The sequence below is a fragment of the Puma concolor genome, chromosome A1, assembly GCF_028749965.1.
Source record: "Puma concolor isolate L17-30 chromosome A1, mPumCon1.1.hap2, whole genome shotgun sequence".
In the NCBI taxonomy this organism is placed as follows: Eukaryota; Metazoa; Chordata; class Mammalia; order Carnivora; family Felidae; genus Puma; species Puma concolor.
Window position 1 is genome coordinate 109,361,638 of NC_141667.1, and position 15,571 is coordinate 109,377,208.

The 15,571-nt window shown below is 41.1% G+C and overlaps 1 protein-coding gene across 1 annotated transcript; it reads left to right on the forward strand.

Annotated features, from left to right (window-relative positions):
- Nucleotides 1-10,479: 10,479 nt before the first annotated feature.
- Nucleotides 10,480-15,204, forward strand: HTR1A (5-hydroxytryptamine receptor 1A). Its single transcript, XM_086700091.1, has one exon. It carries the CDS (start codon nt 11,078-11,080, stop codon nt 12,344-12,346), a length of 1,269 nt encoding a protein of 422 aa, XP_086556217.1. The 5' UTR covers nt 10,480-11,077; the 3' UTR covers nt 12,347-15,204.
- Nucleotides 15,205-15,571: the final 367 nt, after the last annotated feature.

Here is a 15,571-nt window from a genome sequence, read left to right on the forward strand (position 1 = left end):
TCTGAATGATAGTCTTTCTGGATAGAATATTCTTGGCTGCAGATGTTTCTCATTCAACCCTTTTTGAATATATCATGTCACTGCCTTCTGATTTGGAAAGTTTCTGTTGAAAAATCTTCTCCTGCTAGGCTTATGGGTTTTCTCTTCTAAGTTACTGACTTCTTTTGTCTTGCTGCTTTTAAGATTTTTTCTTTACCATTATATTTTGAAAATTTAATTATAATATGTCTTGGTATTGGCCTGCTTTGGTTGATTTTGATGGGAGTTCTCTCTGCCTCCTGGATCTGGATATCTGTTTCCTTCCTCAGAGTAGGGAAGTTTTCAGCTACTATTTCTTCAAATAACTTTTCTGCCCCCTTTTCTCTCATGTTCTTCTTCTGGGACTCATATAATATGAATGCCCCTATATTTGGTGGAGTCTCTGAGTTCCCTAAGTCTATTTTTATTTTGTGTAATTCTTTTTTCTCTCTTTTGTTCAGCTTGACTATTTTCCATTACTCTGTCTTCTAGTCATTAGTTCATTATTCTGTTTCTTCCCATTGTTCTATTTGTTCTATTAAGTGTGTTTCTCATTTTGTTTATTCAGCCCCATATCTCTGCTATGTTATTACTTATCTCTGTGTTAAGGGTCTCACTCATGTTTTTACTCTTTTCTCAAGTCCAGTGAGTATCCTCGTGATCATTTCTTTAAATTCTCTATCAGGTATGTTACTTAGATGTTTCGCTTAGATCGCTGGCCTTATCTTTGTCCTATTCTTTCATTTGGATAAATTTCCCTGTCTTCTCATTTTGTCTGCCTGTTTGTCTATTTCCATGTGTTAGGAAAGTCAACTATATCTTCCTTCTGCTGTTAGCACAGGGCCCAATGCAGGGCTCCAACTCATGAACTGCGAGAGCATGACCCAAGCCAAAGTCAGATGCTTAACTGACTGAGCCACCCAGGCGCCCCAGATGACATTTAGTTTTAAACATGGGATGGGGTGAGCTTCGGGTCCTCCTACTCTATCATCTTCCCAAGCTCTTCCCATTTAATTGGCATTTACCAAATTGCCCAATTTAGAAATAACAGTGGAAAACAGAAAATAGCTAGAATTGGATGATGATAATAGCATATATCAAAATTTGTTAGATGTAGCTAAAATGCAATTTCAAATGAAACATATATTTCTAAATTCATATGCTAAACATCATTTTATATTTAATGAACTAATTGTAAAACTTAAGAGTTAGAAAAAAACAACAAAATTCCCTGAGAAGAATACAAAACATAATAAAGATAAAAGCAGAAATTAAGCAAATAAAAAACAGTCACTGGAGAGGATCGGCAAAGATAAAGGTTGCATCTTTTATAAAACCAGTAAAATTGTTGTGGCTGATCAAAAATAAAAGGGAGGGGCGCCTGGGTGACTCAGTCGGTTGGGCGACCGACTTCAGCTCAGGTCATGATCTCGCAGTCAGTGAGTTCGAGCCCTGCGTCGGGCTCTGTGCTGACAGCTCAGAGCCTGGAGCCTGTTTCAGATTCTGTGTCTCCCTCTCTCTCTGACCTTCCCCCATTCATGTTCTGTCTCTCTCTGTCTCAAAAATGAATAAACGTTAAAAAAAAAAAAAAAGAATAAGGGAAAAGTCTCACAAGGATAACATTAAGGATGAAAACAAGATATTCGCTGCAGACATAGAGAAGTTCATTGATTTAAACAACTTACTAAAAATAAAGACATTTTTATTTTTTTTTTATTTTTTTTAACGTTTATTTATTTTTGAGACAGAGAGAGACAGAGCATGAACGGGGGAGGGTCAGAGAGAGAGGGAGACACAGAATACGAAACAGGCTCCAGGCTCTGAGCGGTCAGCACAGAGCCCGACGCGGGGCTCGAACTCACGGACCACGAGATCATGACCTGAGCTGAAGTCGGCCGCTTAACCGACTGAGCCACCCAGGTGCCCCGAAAATATTTTTAAAGAAAACTATATCTGAACATTGACTCTAGAAATATTAGAAAACCTGAATTATCTTGGAACCACTAAAGTAATTGCATCAGAAGTTAAACACATACTCACCAAGAAAAATCAGGTCCAAATGTTTTTACAGACAAGTTTTACTAAATAGTTTTACCAAACAGATAACTGAGTTCTTATAAAAAACTATTTCAGAGAATAACAAAGTGAGGAAGTATTCCATACCTCATTTTTATGAGGTTGGCATAACTTTTGATAGTGATACTAGTCCTATGAAGAATCATTACAAGAAGCAACAGTACGAGAAGGGAAACTTGTAGACAAATCTCACTGGGGATTAGATGTAAGATGTAAAACAAAATATTAGTGACATAAATCTAGAATAAAACTGAAAATAAAACTTCTTTACCCTGATTAAGTATATATACCTTTCAGACATACACTGTGTTGTGTAGCATTAGAAATACTGTCTCTGGCATCATTAATGAGGTGAGTCATTATGCAGTCATATCACTGCATTTCTGAAATATTAAACTTAAGTACAGTTCATTAGGAAACAAAAAGGTAAGTGCCAAAAGCTTAGAGAGAAAGATAGATTGTAATGTTTGTGGATTGTTAAGTTGTTAATATAGAAAAACAAACAGAATCTACAGACATTTTAAAGTGAATTACATCAGGAGCCCCTGGGTGGCTCAGGCAGTTAAGCATCCGGCTTGGTCTCAGGTCATGATCTAGCAGTTTGCGGGTTCAAGCCCTGTGTCAGGCTCTGTGCTCACAGCTCAGAGCCTGGAGCCTGCTTCGGATTCTGTGTCTCCCTCTCTCTGTCCCTTCCCTGTTCATCCTCTGTCTCTCTCTGTATCTCAAAAATGAATGTTTAAAAAAATAAAAATAAAATTAAGTACACCAAAGATAAATCAACTTAAAAAGTTAACCACATTCTATATACCTAAAACAATTGAAAATATAATTTAAAAACATTCACATTAGCTATCACCTATACAAATACAATCACAATAACAACAAAATGAGGTACTTGGGGGAAAAAAAATCTACCAAAAGCTGTTCATGCCATTAATGGAGAAAATTAAAAACTTTACTGAAAAGCAAGAAAGAGCTAAATAAATGGTTAAGAAGATTCACATATAATGTTTAATATCATAAAGATATCTGTTCTTTCCACATTATCACAATTGTAAGAAAAATTCCACAACAGTTTTGTGTAGACATATGGGAATGGTGTATAAAAGTTGATTCAACATTAATATGTATATTAACATAAAGGGCCAACAGCAGCCAAGAAACTTTTAAGGAAGAATAAAGAGCAGATATTATGAGATATTAAGTTTATTTTAAAAAGTAAGACACTGTATTTTTGGAATGGAGGTAGACTAATTAAAGACAATAGAGAGCCCAGCAAACTCACCTGTATGTGAAAACATAATGTATGATGGAGGAGACTGCAAAACAGGGAAAGAAAGGATTGACCATTAAATAAATGGTTTGGGGTAATTTTGAAGTCCTACAGTAAAAATTAAAGCAGATCCCTACCTCACATGATATACTCAAAAGCCAAATCTAGATGAACTAAATATGAAGCTAGAAAAAAAAATTGTTGACTTTTATCTTTATGACCTCAAGGTAGAAAAAGATTTTTTAAGCAAAACACAAAATGCACAGAACAAAACCAGAAATATTCATTGATGTTAAATTGAAAAATATAAATTCATCGAAAGACACTTTCAAAAAGCAAAATCTGAGCCAAAGTGTGGGAGACAATATCTTCAATAATACAAATGACAAACAATGAATACCTGTAATAGATAATGGACTTTAAAATTTTAATCAGTGAGTAAAGAACAACAGCAAAGAACCCAGTTTAAAGGTAAGCACAAACTATGCTCCAATAATTCACAGCAAAGAAACATGAAACTACACTCAACCTTGATGAAGCAATGAAAACGTACACATTTTTAGTGGTTGTATTAGTTTCCTTGGGCTGCCATATTAAAATGCCACCAACTGGGTGGGTCGAATCAACAGAAATGTATTTTCTCACCATTCAGGATGCTAGACACCTGAAATCTTAGTGTTGGCACAGCATAAACTCTCTGATGGGGAGACTTGTCTGTTTTTGATGATAGTCCTTGATGTTACTTGGCTTGTGGCAGTGTTAAGTCCAATTTCTGTCTCTTGTGTTCCCATGGTGTTCTTCCCTGTTTGTGTGTCTTCATGGGGTTCTCCTCTCTTTGTGTTTTTGTCCAAATTTCCTTTAGTTTCTAAGAGTATCACTCTTTTGATTAGGGCCCACCCTAAGTGCATATGACCTCATTTTAACTTGACTACATTGCAAAGATGCTATTTCCAAAAAGCTCACAGTAACAGACACTGAATCCTTTATATCCTTTTGGGTAACACAAATCAACCGACAACAGTGATCATGCAATTTTATACGTTAGTATGATGTATACTAAAATTAGTCTAAATCTGCGAACATTGAGTTAGGGCGCATCCCAGTAATTTGACTTCTGGCTGCTTAGATCCTTGCTACCCTAAGTATGGTCTGTAAGTTAGCAAGATGAGTGTCACCTGGGAGCTTGGTAGACATGCAGAGTCTTGGGCCCCACCCCAGACTTATAGTGTCAAAATCTGTATTTAAGCAAGATCCCCAGGTGATTTGTTTGAAAAGTATTGATCTAGTTTACATTAGTTAAAAGAAGACATGCACATGAATGCTCATTGAACTATTGTTTATAAAAGCAAATATTTAGAGACGTCTTAAAGTCTCACTAAACAGAGAATGGATAAATAATTTGTGGTATTATTCATACAATTTAAGTCTATACAGTAATGAAAGTAAATGAGCTAGAGGTGCTTCTATCAACACAGATGAATTTCACAAAGATAATGTTAAGGCAAAAAAGAAAGTTGCAAAAGAATGTATAGAGAATGATATCATTTCTGTATGGCTTAGTGACCCACACGGATGATATAAAAGTATGAAGTAATTTATAAGAACGACAAACACTTGAGAGCAAACAGGGGAATCAGCGAATCATAGTATCATACTATCTTACTATTCTTGTCCTTAAGTTTTTCTTAATCATACAAGTATTTAGTGTATTAATCTTTACAATACATTATTCTTACTTTTTGGTAAATCTTAAATAATGCATAATAAAGTGAGAAAATTTAAGGAAAACTTTAAGTCTAATGAATGGGAGAGTAGTGATTTGAATCCAAAACTGTGGCCCTGAGCCACTATTACCAACTAACATATCACTGCTTCAATAGACCAAGTGGCACAGTTATAGATTGGTATCTTATAATCAGAATTATATGGGGCGCGTGGGAAGTCGGTTGAACGTCCGACTTCCGCTCAGGTCATGCTCTCATAGTTCGTGAGTTCGAGCCCCGCGTCGGGGTCTGTGCTGACAGCTCGGAGCCTGGGCCTGCTTCGGATTCTGTGTCTCCCTCTCTCTCTGCCCGTCCCCTGCTCATGCTGTCTCTCCCTGTCTCAAAAATAAATAGACATTTAAAAAATTATAATCATAATTGTAGCTTTTATATAAGAGACATGTTTTAAAACAAGATTAAAATAATGCATCAAATATTGGATTTAGTTTTATGACAAAAATGTGACTTGCTAAAGCTAGTAAAAATGTAGGCATTTCCTTCCAACTACTGTTACATTAACACAGTAATTAAATTTTGTTTCAAATAATCATTAGACAGAATTTAATTTCCAACTATCCTTAGATTAACAGGAAATATTGAGCTAACACTCTAAACATGTTTCTCATCTCAACCATGTTCTTTTTTTTTTTTATAATTGTTTTAATGTTCATTTATTTTTGAGAGAGAGAGAGAGAGAGAGAGCAAGTGGGAGACGGGCAAGGAGAGAGGGACACACAGAATCCCAAGCAGGCTCCAGGCTCTGAGCTGTGAGCACAGAGCCAGACGAGGAGCTCGAACTCACGAACCCTGAGATCATGACCTGAAATGAAGTCAGACACTTAACTGACTGAGCCACCCTAGTGCCCCTCAACTATGTTCTTATCCTTTCAGAAGTGAGTCCTGAAAATATTGTCAGTAAGAAAGCAGTGTAGACCGACTGAGCTCAGGAAAGTACATTTACTAACACCTGCCACTAACTTTCTTAATTACCCATAAGCAAAAGTACTGGCTTTTTAAAAATCATACTTTTATACATTTTATTGGGATCTATTAATTTCAAGTATTTATGTTATGCTTTTAAACAAATGGTTAAGCTCCCAGAAAAAGGGAAGACTTCTGTTCAGTAGTGATTACTGAACTTTTGTTGACATGTTTTTTCCCCCTTCAATAACTTGTGATATAAGTCAAGAAGTTTTGGAATGCAGAGGTCAAATCTATCTTTATTCACTTGTCTTATACTCAGAATTTTCTAAAGAATTGCAAACTTACCAGATACTTTAAGCAATAGGAAGAATGTCACATCCATGTGCAAATTGTTTTCACAATAAATTCTCACCTGACCGAGCTCTTGCTTTTTCACGAAGCCTATGTAATTCTCTTTCTTCACACTGCTCAGCAGTTATCAGTATAGAGAGAATATTATTACTTTGCATCCCTGTTACTTACTCTGATTGTTTAAGCTGTTGGGTATTTATTGAGACCATTTAGTCTTCACGAGTGAATGATAACATTGATTTTACTACTGAGGAAACAAGAAGGTCAGTCAACTTTCCCAAGGTCCCACAACTAGGGAATATATGTTACATTATTTTCACTCTCCATATGTTGTGGTTTTAGCATGCGTATTCAATAAACCAGGTCAATCTTAATGGTTCCAGGAGCACAGACTGAGGCTCCACTGTTTGTGTTTTTGTACTGAAAATCAAGTGCAGTTCTGGGCCTCTAAGAAGTGCCCGACATGTAGACATAGCACTGAAGGAATGATACCATCAGGGGGGTGGTGGGGGGTGGTGGGGATGGTGAGGCTTGACACACAGGAAAAGTATACTCAGTTTTACAGGAGCATTTTTTCTCTTGCATTTTGGTTACATTTTTTTTTTTTTTTATAAATGCCCAGTTAATTCTTACTGATACTCAGAAGACCACATTTCCTAAATTATTTAAGCAAACATTTCTCTTTGAAGTTTTTTTTTTTTTTTCACTAGTGAATTCCAGTAAATCCATAGTTCTGGAAGAACTACAATTGCCCTATTGCTTTACTATTTGATGACTAAATTCAGAAAGGTATTTTTATATTAAAAAAATTATCTATCTTAGTTTCCACTTGAAAAAAACTAAAAACTTTGTTTAATAGCTTTTAGAAATCACTTTTGCAATCTCCTAAGTACATTTTCAACTCTTGACTATGTAAAATATTTTCTTATTAATAGAAAATTCAGAAATAATTTGGGGATTGTTGATAAACTCATCAATTACCAAGAAACCTCAACCATTACTAAACCTTCAGTAATGATAGGACATTCAGAGTTTATAGCAAATATCTTTTTAAAATATATTATCAGCTTAATACCTTTTTATCTTATGTCCCTGGTCAAAGAACGACATTAAAATGCAGGGCCTGTATCAAATTTCCTGTGAAAATGTTAAAAATCTTTATCTCTCATGAACTATTTTAGAGAAATTTCACATGATGGATGATGTATCATACTCCAGATCCATAACTGACAAGTTGCGTCTAGCAAATTCAAAGAAGAAATAAAAGCAGAATGACTGCAAGGTTTTCGTTTTTGTTTTTGTTTTTCAAATGACGTCCTCAATAACATCCATTTTAAGGCTAGATTTTCTTTAGGCTAAATTCCGAGGCCTTGATGAACAAGAGTCTAACTATCCAGTTCTTTGGTTTGCACCATTTTCTCCTGGCATATCTGGGATTCTGTGTCTTTAAGGGTTAAACACAGAAGAATAGGCAAAGCATGAACATGAAGAAATGCAATGTCATTGTGCTTTTAATATATATCACAGTGTTATCAGTTCAATAAAGGGTTGTATAGTTAACTATTAGCCACATGAAGGTTGATCCCATAATCAGTGCTATATATCCTTTTCGCATTTTTATTTTCTTCGTAGTGTTCAGAAGAGTGCCTAAAAATCTTGTTATAAATGTTAAGAAATGAAATGTTTGATATCATGTACACTATTCCTATGGAAAACATGAAGTACTTGCGATTTTTTTCAACTTATAAAAATGCTGCATCATTGAATATTATAGCAGAATAACAAATGCCAGAGCTCATGAATATTATTAATTCCAGATTGAAATCATTTTAGCTTTCCTGAAAAGGAAAAAACAAAATTTTCACTTATTAAACCATTTAGGATCCAATAGATGAATGCATATTGCTGGCTGACATATTTATTGACATACATTTGTATGCACTAAATTTGACACATTCCTATTCAAGGATGTCTTTGATATGCATATTTACTTTTTACATTTTAAATTTCTTGTATTTTACTCTTTATTTATGTTATCAACTCTATTTCCAAAATTTCATCTTTGAAGAATCCAGATTTTAATTATTTTCCTTTTATAATTTTTGGATCCACAAATATACTTTAATAAAGCTATTTAGTTCTGTTTTTGTGAGGATATTTTAAAAGGGGGAATGAACACCTTCACAAATCTTAAAAAAGACATCTTCAGAGTCTGTAGCCAGTATTGCTGTGTATACTTATCTCTTTCTTTTTGATGCCATGAATCATTATAAATGTCAGGTTCATTATTGTGGCATGCTGAAATGATTGAGTGGGAACTGTGCCCAGCATCACATTGTAAAACAATCCATCCCCAAACACATTGCCCTGGTCTGTATGCATCAGCCAAATTAGATTTTCTTTGACGCTTTGGTGATTGCTCTTTTGTTTGGTCATGGAGAATTCAAAGCCATAAAATTCAGAGTTCAAATTTGAACACAATATTAATATTATTGCTATCTGTGGTGAATCTGTGCATGTTAACTAGAGTCATACCTGTCATATCTGCTTGTAGGATTGGATTCTGCACTGTTCCTTCGTTCCAGTCCTGCAATCAGAATGTACAAGTGAATTTTGTTGTGCTATGTTTTTTTTCTAGATTAGGAATCCCATTCTTTACTTATGTTCAAATGGGATTAAATTTGCCTTTCTTGGTAAAAGAAACAGCTTAGAAGCAACCCATGGTAGTGGATTCATTTTCTATGTTGTCAACCCCATTTGCAAAATCTGATACTCCCCCCCCTCCCCCCACCCTTGGTGAACATGTCCAAACGTACGAGCTCCATAGTGCAGCCTTTGTTAGCACAAAACCAACACAGGTGAAGATGTTTACATAGGTCTATTAATACCCAGTTCCTGGATAGAATCTACGAATTGCTGATGCTGTGCGCTTTCAAAAAGAGCTGGAAAATAGAATAGGCTTGATATACAAGATTAAGAGCAAAATAGGGCAATAAAAGAAATTTTTGAAGAAAATAGAAGATATACAAAATTCAATATTACTTTTTTTTTTTAATAACCGTATTTTTCTTTCTTGAAGTTATGGGATTGCCACAATACTTGCTTAATTTCTGCAAGTCAAAGGTTTCTAGATGGCGCTCCAAAGCATTTGCCGGAAGGTGGCGACATAAGCCCTTGTTGCCTAGAGCTGTCCCAAGTGCTGAAGACAATTTCGGCGCTTAAGAGAAACTGCGGGCCAGCGACCAGGGGTTCCACCAAGTTCTCCCTAGAGGTTTGCAGGCTGTGATAAAAGAAGCAAAAGGCTGTATAAAACGCCCAACGTTATTTACAGAACAGTGGCGAAAGATTCCCTTCTCTAAATTTACTCGCCACGAAGCTATGAAACATGGTAATGTTTATTGACATTAAAAAGGTAATGGTGATGGATAGGCGTATTTGTGTGTGTGTGTGTGTGTGTGTGTGTGTGTGTGTGTGTGTAATACATACCGAATTGAGTTTTTTCTTCACTTTGACATGCTGCTATTTATCTGTCCGGTGACGCGCCCTTTAGAATCCCTCTCCCCGCTAATTCCCCAAGGTTAAAAATAAATAAATAAAGCTACAGGAAACATCCTCCCCAGGGGAGTCGGGCTGAACTGTCAGATAATGAACAGGATGGCTTCTTTCATAAGCTAAAACACACTTCGTCTTCTTTCCATCAATTAACAATAATTTACAGACTAATGCAAGGGCTGTCTACCTACCCATTCAGGTTCCCTGTGGCTCCATTTCTCATTTCCTATTGTCACTCTGTGCTGCTAACTCTTCTTAACAATTTGACAGAAATATGAAGCAACGGATAGTTAGGATTGTTTTTAGTTAGGATTGTGAGAGGCGGAGTTACATGTTGTAATATCGGTGTGACCAGCGGAGGATCCGGTGAAAGTGGATTCTGAATCTCTGCCGACAAAAAGGGGCTAGAAGGAAAAGACGCTTAGCTAGAGGGAGAGGAGGGCGGGGACCCAGAGGAAAGAGACACTCGGGGTTGGGGAAGTGTTAGGAGGGGAGGGTTAGCGTAGGAGGGAGGGCCACCGTCGTAGCCTCGGAGCGACACAGAGGGATAAAGAAAGGGGAGTGAGAAGGAAGAGGGAGACTGAACGAGGGCTGAGAAGGGAGAGGGAGAACGAGGAGAGAAGGCTTAAGAGAAAGAGAGGAGACAGGAGGAGAGAGTGGCAAAGAGGAAGGGAGAGACGGAGGAAGAGATCACAGAGTGACCGCAGAGGACGAGGTTTCTCTATTCCAGATACTTCTAAGACCGAAGATTGTTTGCTAGTGGGGAGACTCCAGCTCCGGCAGCCAGTTGAGCAGCGGCAGAGTAAAATGGACAGTGAGAAACAGACGTTCCAGCCACCTCTCGGCCGCTCAGAGGTCCCGGAGCTGTTCTCTGGCGAACTCCTTTCCCCGCTGGAGTCTCGGAGCCTGCTGGACCAACGGAGCCCACAGAGCTCCTAGAAGCTGCTCCTCGGAGATGCCCTCGCCCGAGCAGTAAGAACTTCCTGCTTGAGTCCCGGCGTTTCCTCCACCTGGAACTCCCCGGGGGGGAGAGAGGGGTAGAAGACCCCAGGGGGAGGGGCGAGGGGGATCCTAAGGCAGCTCTTTCTCCCCTCCCCCTCCCCCCGCTGGGCGCGCAGGCATGGATGTGCTCAGCCCTGGACCTGGCAACAACACCACCTTGTCCGAGGGTCCCTTCGGGACACGCGGCAACGCTACTGTCATCTCCGACGTGACCTTCGGCTACCAAGTGATCACCTCTCTGCTGCTGGGCACGCTCATTTTCTGCGCGGTGCTGGGCAATGCTTGCGTGGTGGCCGCGATCGCCCTGGAGCGCTCCCTGCAGAATGTGGCCAACTATCTCATCGGCTCGCTGGCTGTCACCGATCTCATGGTGTCGGTGCTGGTGCTGCCCATGGCTGCGTTGTACCAGGTGCTCAACAAATGGACACTGGGACAGGTCACCTGTGACCTATTCATTGCCCTCGACGTGCTGTGCTGCACCTCGTCCATCCTGCACCTGTGTGCCATTGCGCTGGACAGGTACTGGGCCATCACGGACCCCATCGACTACGTGAACAAGAGGACGCCCCGGCGCGCCGCTGCGCTCATCTCCCTCACTTGGCTCATTGGCTTCCTTATCTCCATCCCGCCCATGCTGGGCTGGCGCACCCCCGAAGACCGCTCGGACCCCGACGCGTGCACGATTAGCAAGGACCATGGCTACACTATCTATTCCACCTTTGGAGCCTTCTACATCCCTTTGCTGCTAATGTTGGTTCTCTACGGGCGCATTTTCCGAGCTGCGCGCTTCCGCATCCGCAAAACAGTCAAGAAGGTGGAGAAGAAGGGAGCGGACACCCGCTTTGGTGTGTCGCCAGCCCCGCAGCCCAAGAAGAGCGTAAATGGCGAGCCAGGGAGCAGAGAATGGAGGCAGGGCGTGAACAAGGCAGGGGGGGCTCCGTGCACCAATGGCGCGGTGAGGCAGGGTGACGACGGCGCCGCCCTGGAGGTGATTGAAGTGCACCGGGTGGGCAACTCCAAAGAGCACCTGCCGCTGCCCAGCGAGGCCAGTAGTATCCCTTGCGCCCCCGCCTCCTTCGAGAAGAAGAATGAGCGCAACGCCGAAGCCAAGCGCAAGATGGCCCTGGCCAGAGAAAGGAAAACGGTGAAGACGCTGGGCATCATCATGGGCACATTCATCCTCTGCTGGCTGCCCTTCTTCATCGTTGCCCTGGTCCTGCCCTTCTGCGAGAGCAGCTGCCACATGCCCACGCTTCTGGGCGCCATAATCAACTGGCTGGGCTACTCCAATTCTCTGCTCAACCCGGTCATTTACGCCTACTTCAACAAAGACTTCCAAAACGCGTTTAAGAAGATCATCAAGTGCAAGTTCTGCCGCCGAAGATGATGGACGAGTCGTCCGCAAGTAGGCCCGCCCCATCCTCTCTGCCTCCTCCAGCCCTCTGGAATCAACACCTCTGATAGCCTGCTACTTTTCCCGACTTTTCTCAGCTGCTGGGTCCGCCGCTTCCAGACCTCCTCCCTCCTCCCCCGTCCCCTAATCCCCTGTCCCCTAATCCCTTGCTCGGAGGGTGTGCGCTTTGGGCAAAGAGGCCCCCAAAGGTGGGGCTGGAGGGCCTGGGAAACTACCTGGGTCTGTGAGTAGCGACCTTGGCTCACACTTTGGCCTCGGAATCAGTGTTGATCCTTGTAGTTGCCTCCTCCCTCTTCGGCACTCCACATCTTCGCGGCGGAAGTTTGAGCCTCAGCGGTTCAAGGCAAAAAAATCTACGCAGAAAAATAAACTGTATACCCAGCCGCCGCGCCCACTAACGGCTCCCACCTAATCGCCCCACTGTTAGAACTTGAATTTAGGTTCAGAAGTTTGCTTCATTACCTAGACCCAACCCTGGCCCGCACTCCTACCCTAGATACTCACTTTTTTTTTCCAGTTTCATCCCTTCTTTCGAGCTTCCCTTTGCGCCCTCGCCAGTCCCTATGCATTGGTTTGCTAGTAGGGAAAGGCTGGAGGTTCTGTTTTCCCAGTGCCTGTGATGTCCCTGGGAATCCCCGCTTCCCTGTGTAGACTCGCTGAATAACTCTTTTGCGCACAGCCCCATGCTCTGTTTTCTTGGATTCCAAACAAGTGGCCAGAAGCTGTCTCTTAGAGTGGACTTGTAAGTACAAGCAAGGCTGGGCCAGTGGGGGAGAGCGAGGCGGGAGTGAGGAACGATTGTATCCGTGCTTGCCTTCGTGTCAGCACTCACCAAAGAAACTGACAACCAGTGGGATGGGAGAACGGACTTCTGTTTGTACAGGCTGGTGGCGAGTCTGCACGTTCTGGCATCGCCACTTACCCACCCTGGCCATGCCCGCCAGCCAAGGTGTGCGTGCTGGGGACCCCCAGAGGCCTAAAGGTTCGCGCGCCTACCCAGCCAGCTGCTGTCTGCTTTGCACTTAGCGCGCGCGCGCGCGCGATGTAACCCAAACCAGAGCCATCCCTCCGCCTGCGCCGCGGAACGCGCAGAAGCGCGAATAAACAACACGGTTTGAGAAAGCACGGGGAGCTAGGTCAGGCAGGAGGGGAGAGACCAGGGGAGGCAAAGAGGTGTTGGTGTCCGGCGCGCAGGCGGTCCTGCAGATGACGCTCCCCGTGGAACCTGAGAGGGCAGTTGCATCTACAGGACGCAGACTCTTTCCGCCTAATTCACCCCCTGTCCTGTTGGATAGTATGGTTCTGTTTAGCGCGTCCTAACGTTACATGGGATTTGTTCTGCAAGACGTCTGGGACACGTAGCTACTAGGACTTTGCTTTCCAAATAGGAATTCCGGGCTTCCAATCGAATGGGTCCCGATAGGTTTAGTACTGCCTGGAACCTCACAGGCGGTTACTTTAAATAATGGGACCCCAAAGACTAGTTAACTAGTTAGGGGTGCTCTCCCTTCGGAGTCCCCGAGAATCTTGTACAGGGTTATATTCGCTCCTTGGCCTGATGTGAGCCACAGGTCCAGGACAAACCGGTTTCTTGCCATTTGACTATGTGGAGCACTCCAAGCCTTCTCCCCCCAAAAGTTACTCTTTTGGCCTTGCCATTCCTGCTGAGAAACTAGTTACAATCTTTACTGCCCCCAGAAGGGAAGTTATTTTGGTGCTCCGTTTGAATGTAAATTTCCATCCACAGGCCTGGGATCAAGAGGTTTGTTAGTGAGATGTAGCCTCTAATTTTCTGATGAATACCGGTTGTGTTTTACCGTAACTGCACAAAGTTACTGGTTTTTTCTGCCGTCTCCCTTCAACTCTACCTTTTGAATGATTGCGTCTGCTGTTTTGAGAACAGTGTTGGAAAAGTTGCCAATGGAAACTTCACTTGTGTTCATAATATTAAGAAGGTGAAAAGACAGTTCTATCACTGAAGCCATTTTATTGTTTGTCCGCTGAACAAAGCCTCCATTTGGTATCTTTTTCTCGTACGGAAACTGAGAGTAAGTATCATATCCCCTTAAAACAGAGAAAGTTTAAGAACTCTGGACACTCAGTGGATGGTTTGTTGATGCATAGGTAATGCTGATAAGGGGCTAAGGTGGAGCAAATAAGGTAGATATCTTAAGTCCAAAAATTATTCACCTGAAAATTCAATTTTTTTTTGCTCACAATAATTTCAGTACAGCTGTATGAAAAAATGCACTTTCTGTATGTCTTCCTTAATTTTTTGAACAAATTATATATACATATAAAATAATTCAAGCTCAAAATTTGCTTACCCAAATTATGCCTTGGCCAGCAAGTATTACATTCGAAGGGCTGAGTCCTCCATTTACTTGTGTCATTTACAGCACTGTATGCCAATGGTTTCTGGACATTTATTCTTCCTGCTTTGGAGGAATTACGTGAAAATGGGGGAGGAGCATCCAATTGGAGTACAATTGCCAAGGCAATAGAGAAATTTGGGGAATAAGTGCATAGCAGTAAACAGCCCCTGATGCTTCTTATTTCTTTTAGTATTTGTATTAAGATAAAGTATATATGCATCAAAATTGGCCTTCACTCTTCTCTGTGACAATAAAAGACTTTATTAATGGTAATGCTACAATAAACTGATATCAATAATACATGCATCTTTATTTTAATCAGAATTACTGTCTACTTGTATTTATTTGTATTATTTAAAAATCGAAGTTAAAAAATACACTTGTCAGGAGAAGATTCTGCTATATAAATCAGGGATATGACACTTAGGGAAATAAATTCAGTTTTTAGTGCTGAAACTCAGTCTAAAGGAGTGATTTCTTTAAAAAAAAAAACACAAAAATCCTATCTCTGAAAAGAGGAGGTCATATATCATCATTTAGCCACAAAACCATGAATTTTCCCTGACTGACACCTACAGTTAGGACTTAGACATTTGTCTAAGTAATATCGACAGGGCAGGAGACATGAAGCAGAGAAATGCAGTCTCTGTAAAATCAACAAGGCCCCATCCTGTCTTTTTATTATTTTTTAAAAATTTTTTTTAACGTGTATTTATTTTTGAAACAGAGACAGAGCATGAACGGGGGAGGGTCAGAGAGAGGGAGACACAGAATCTGAAACAGGCTCCAGGCTCTGAGCTGTCAGCACAGAGCCTGACGCGGG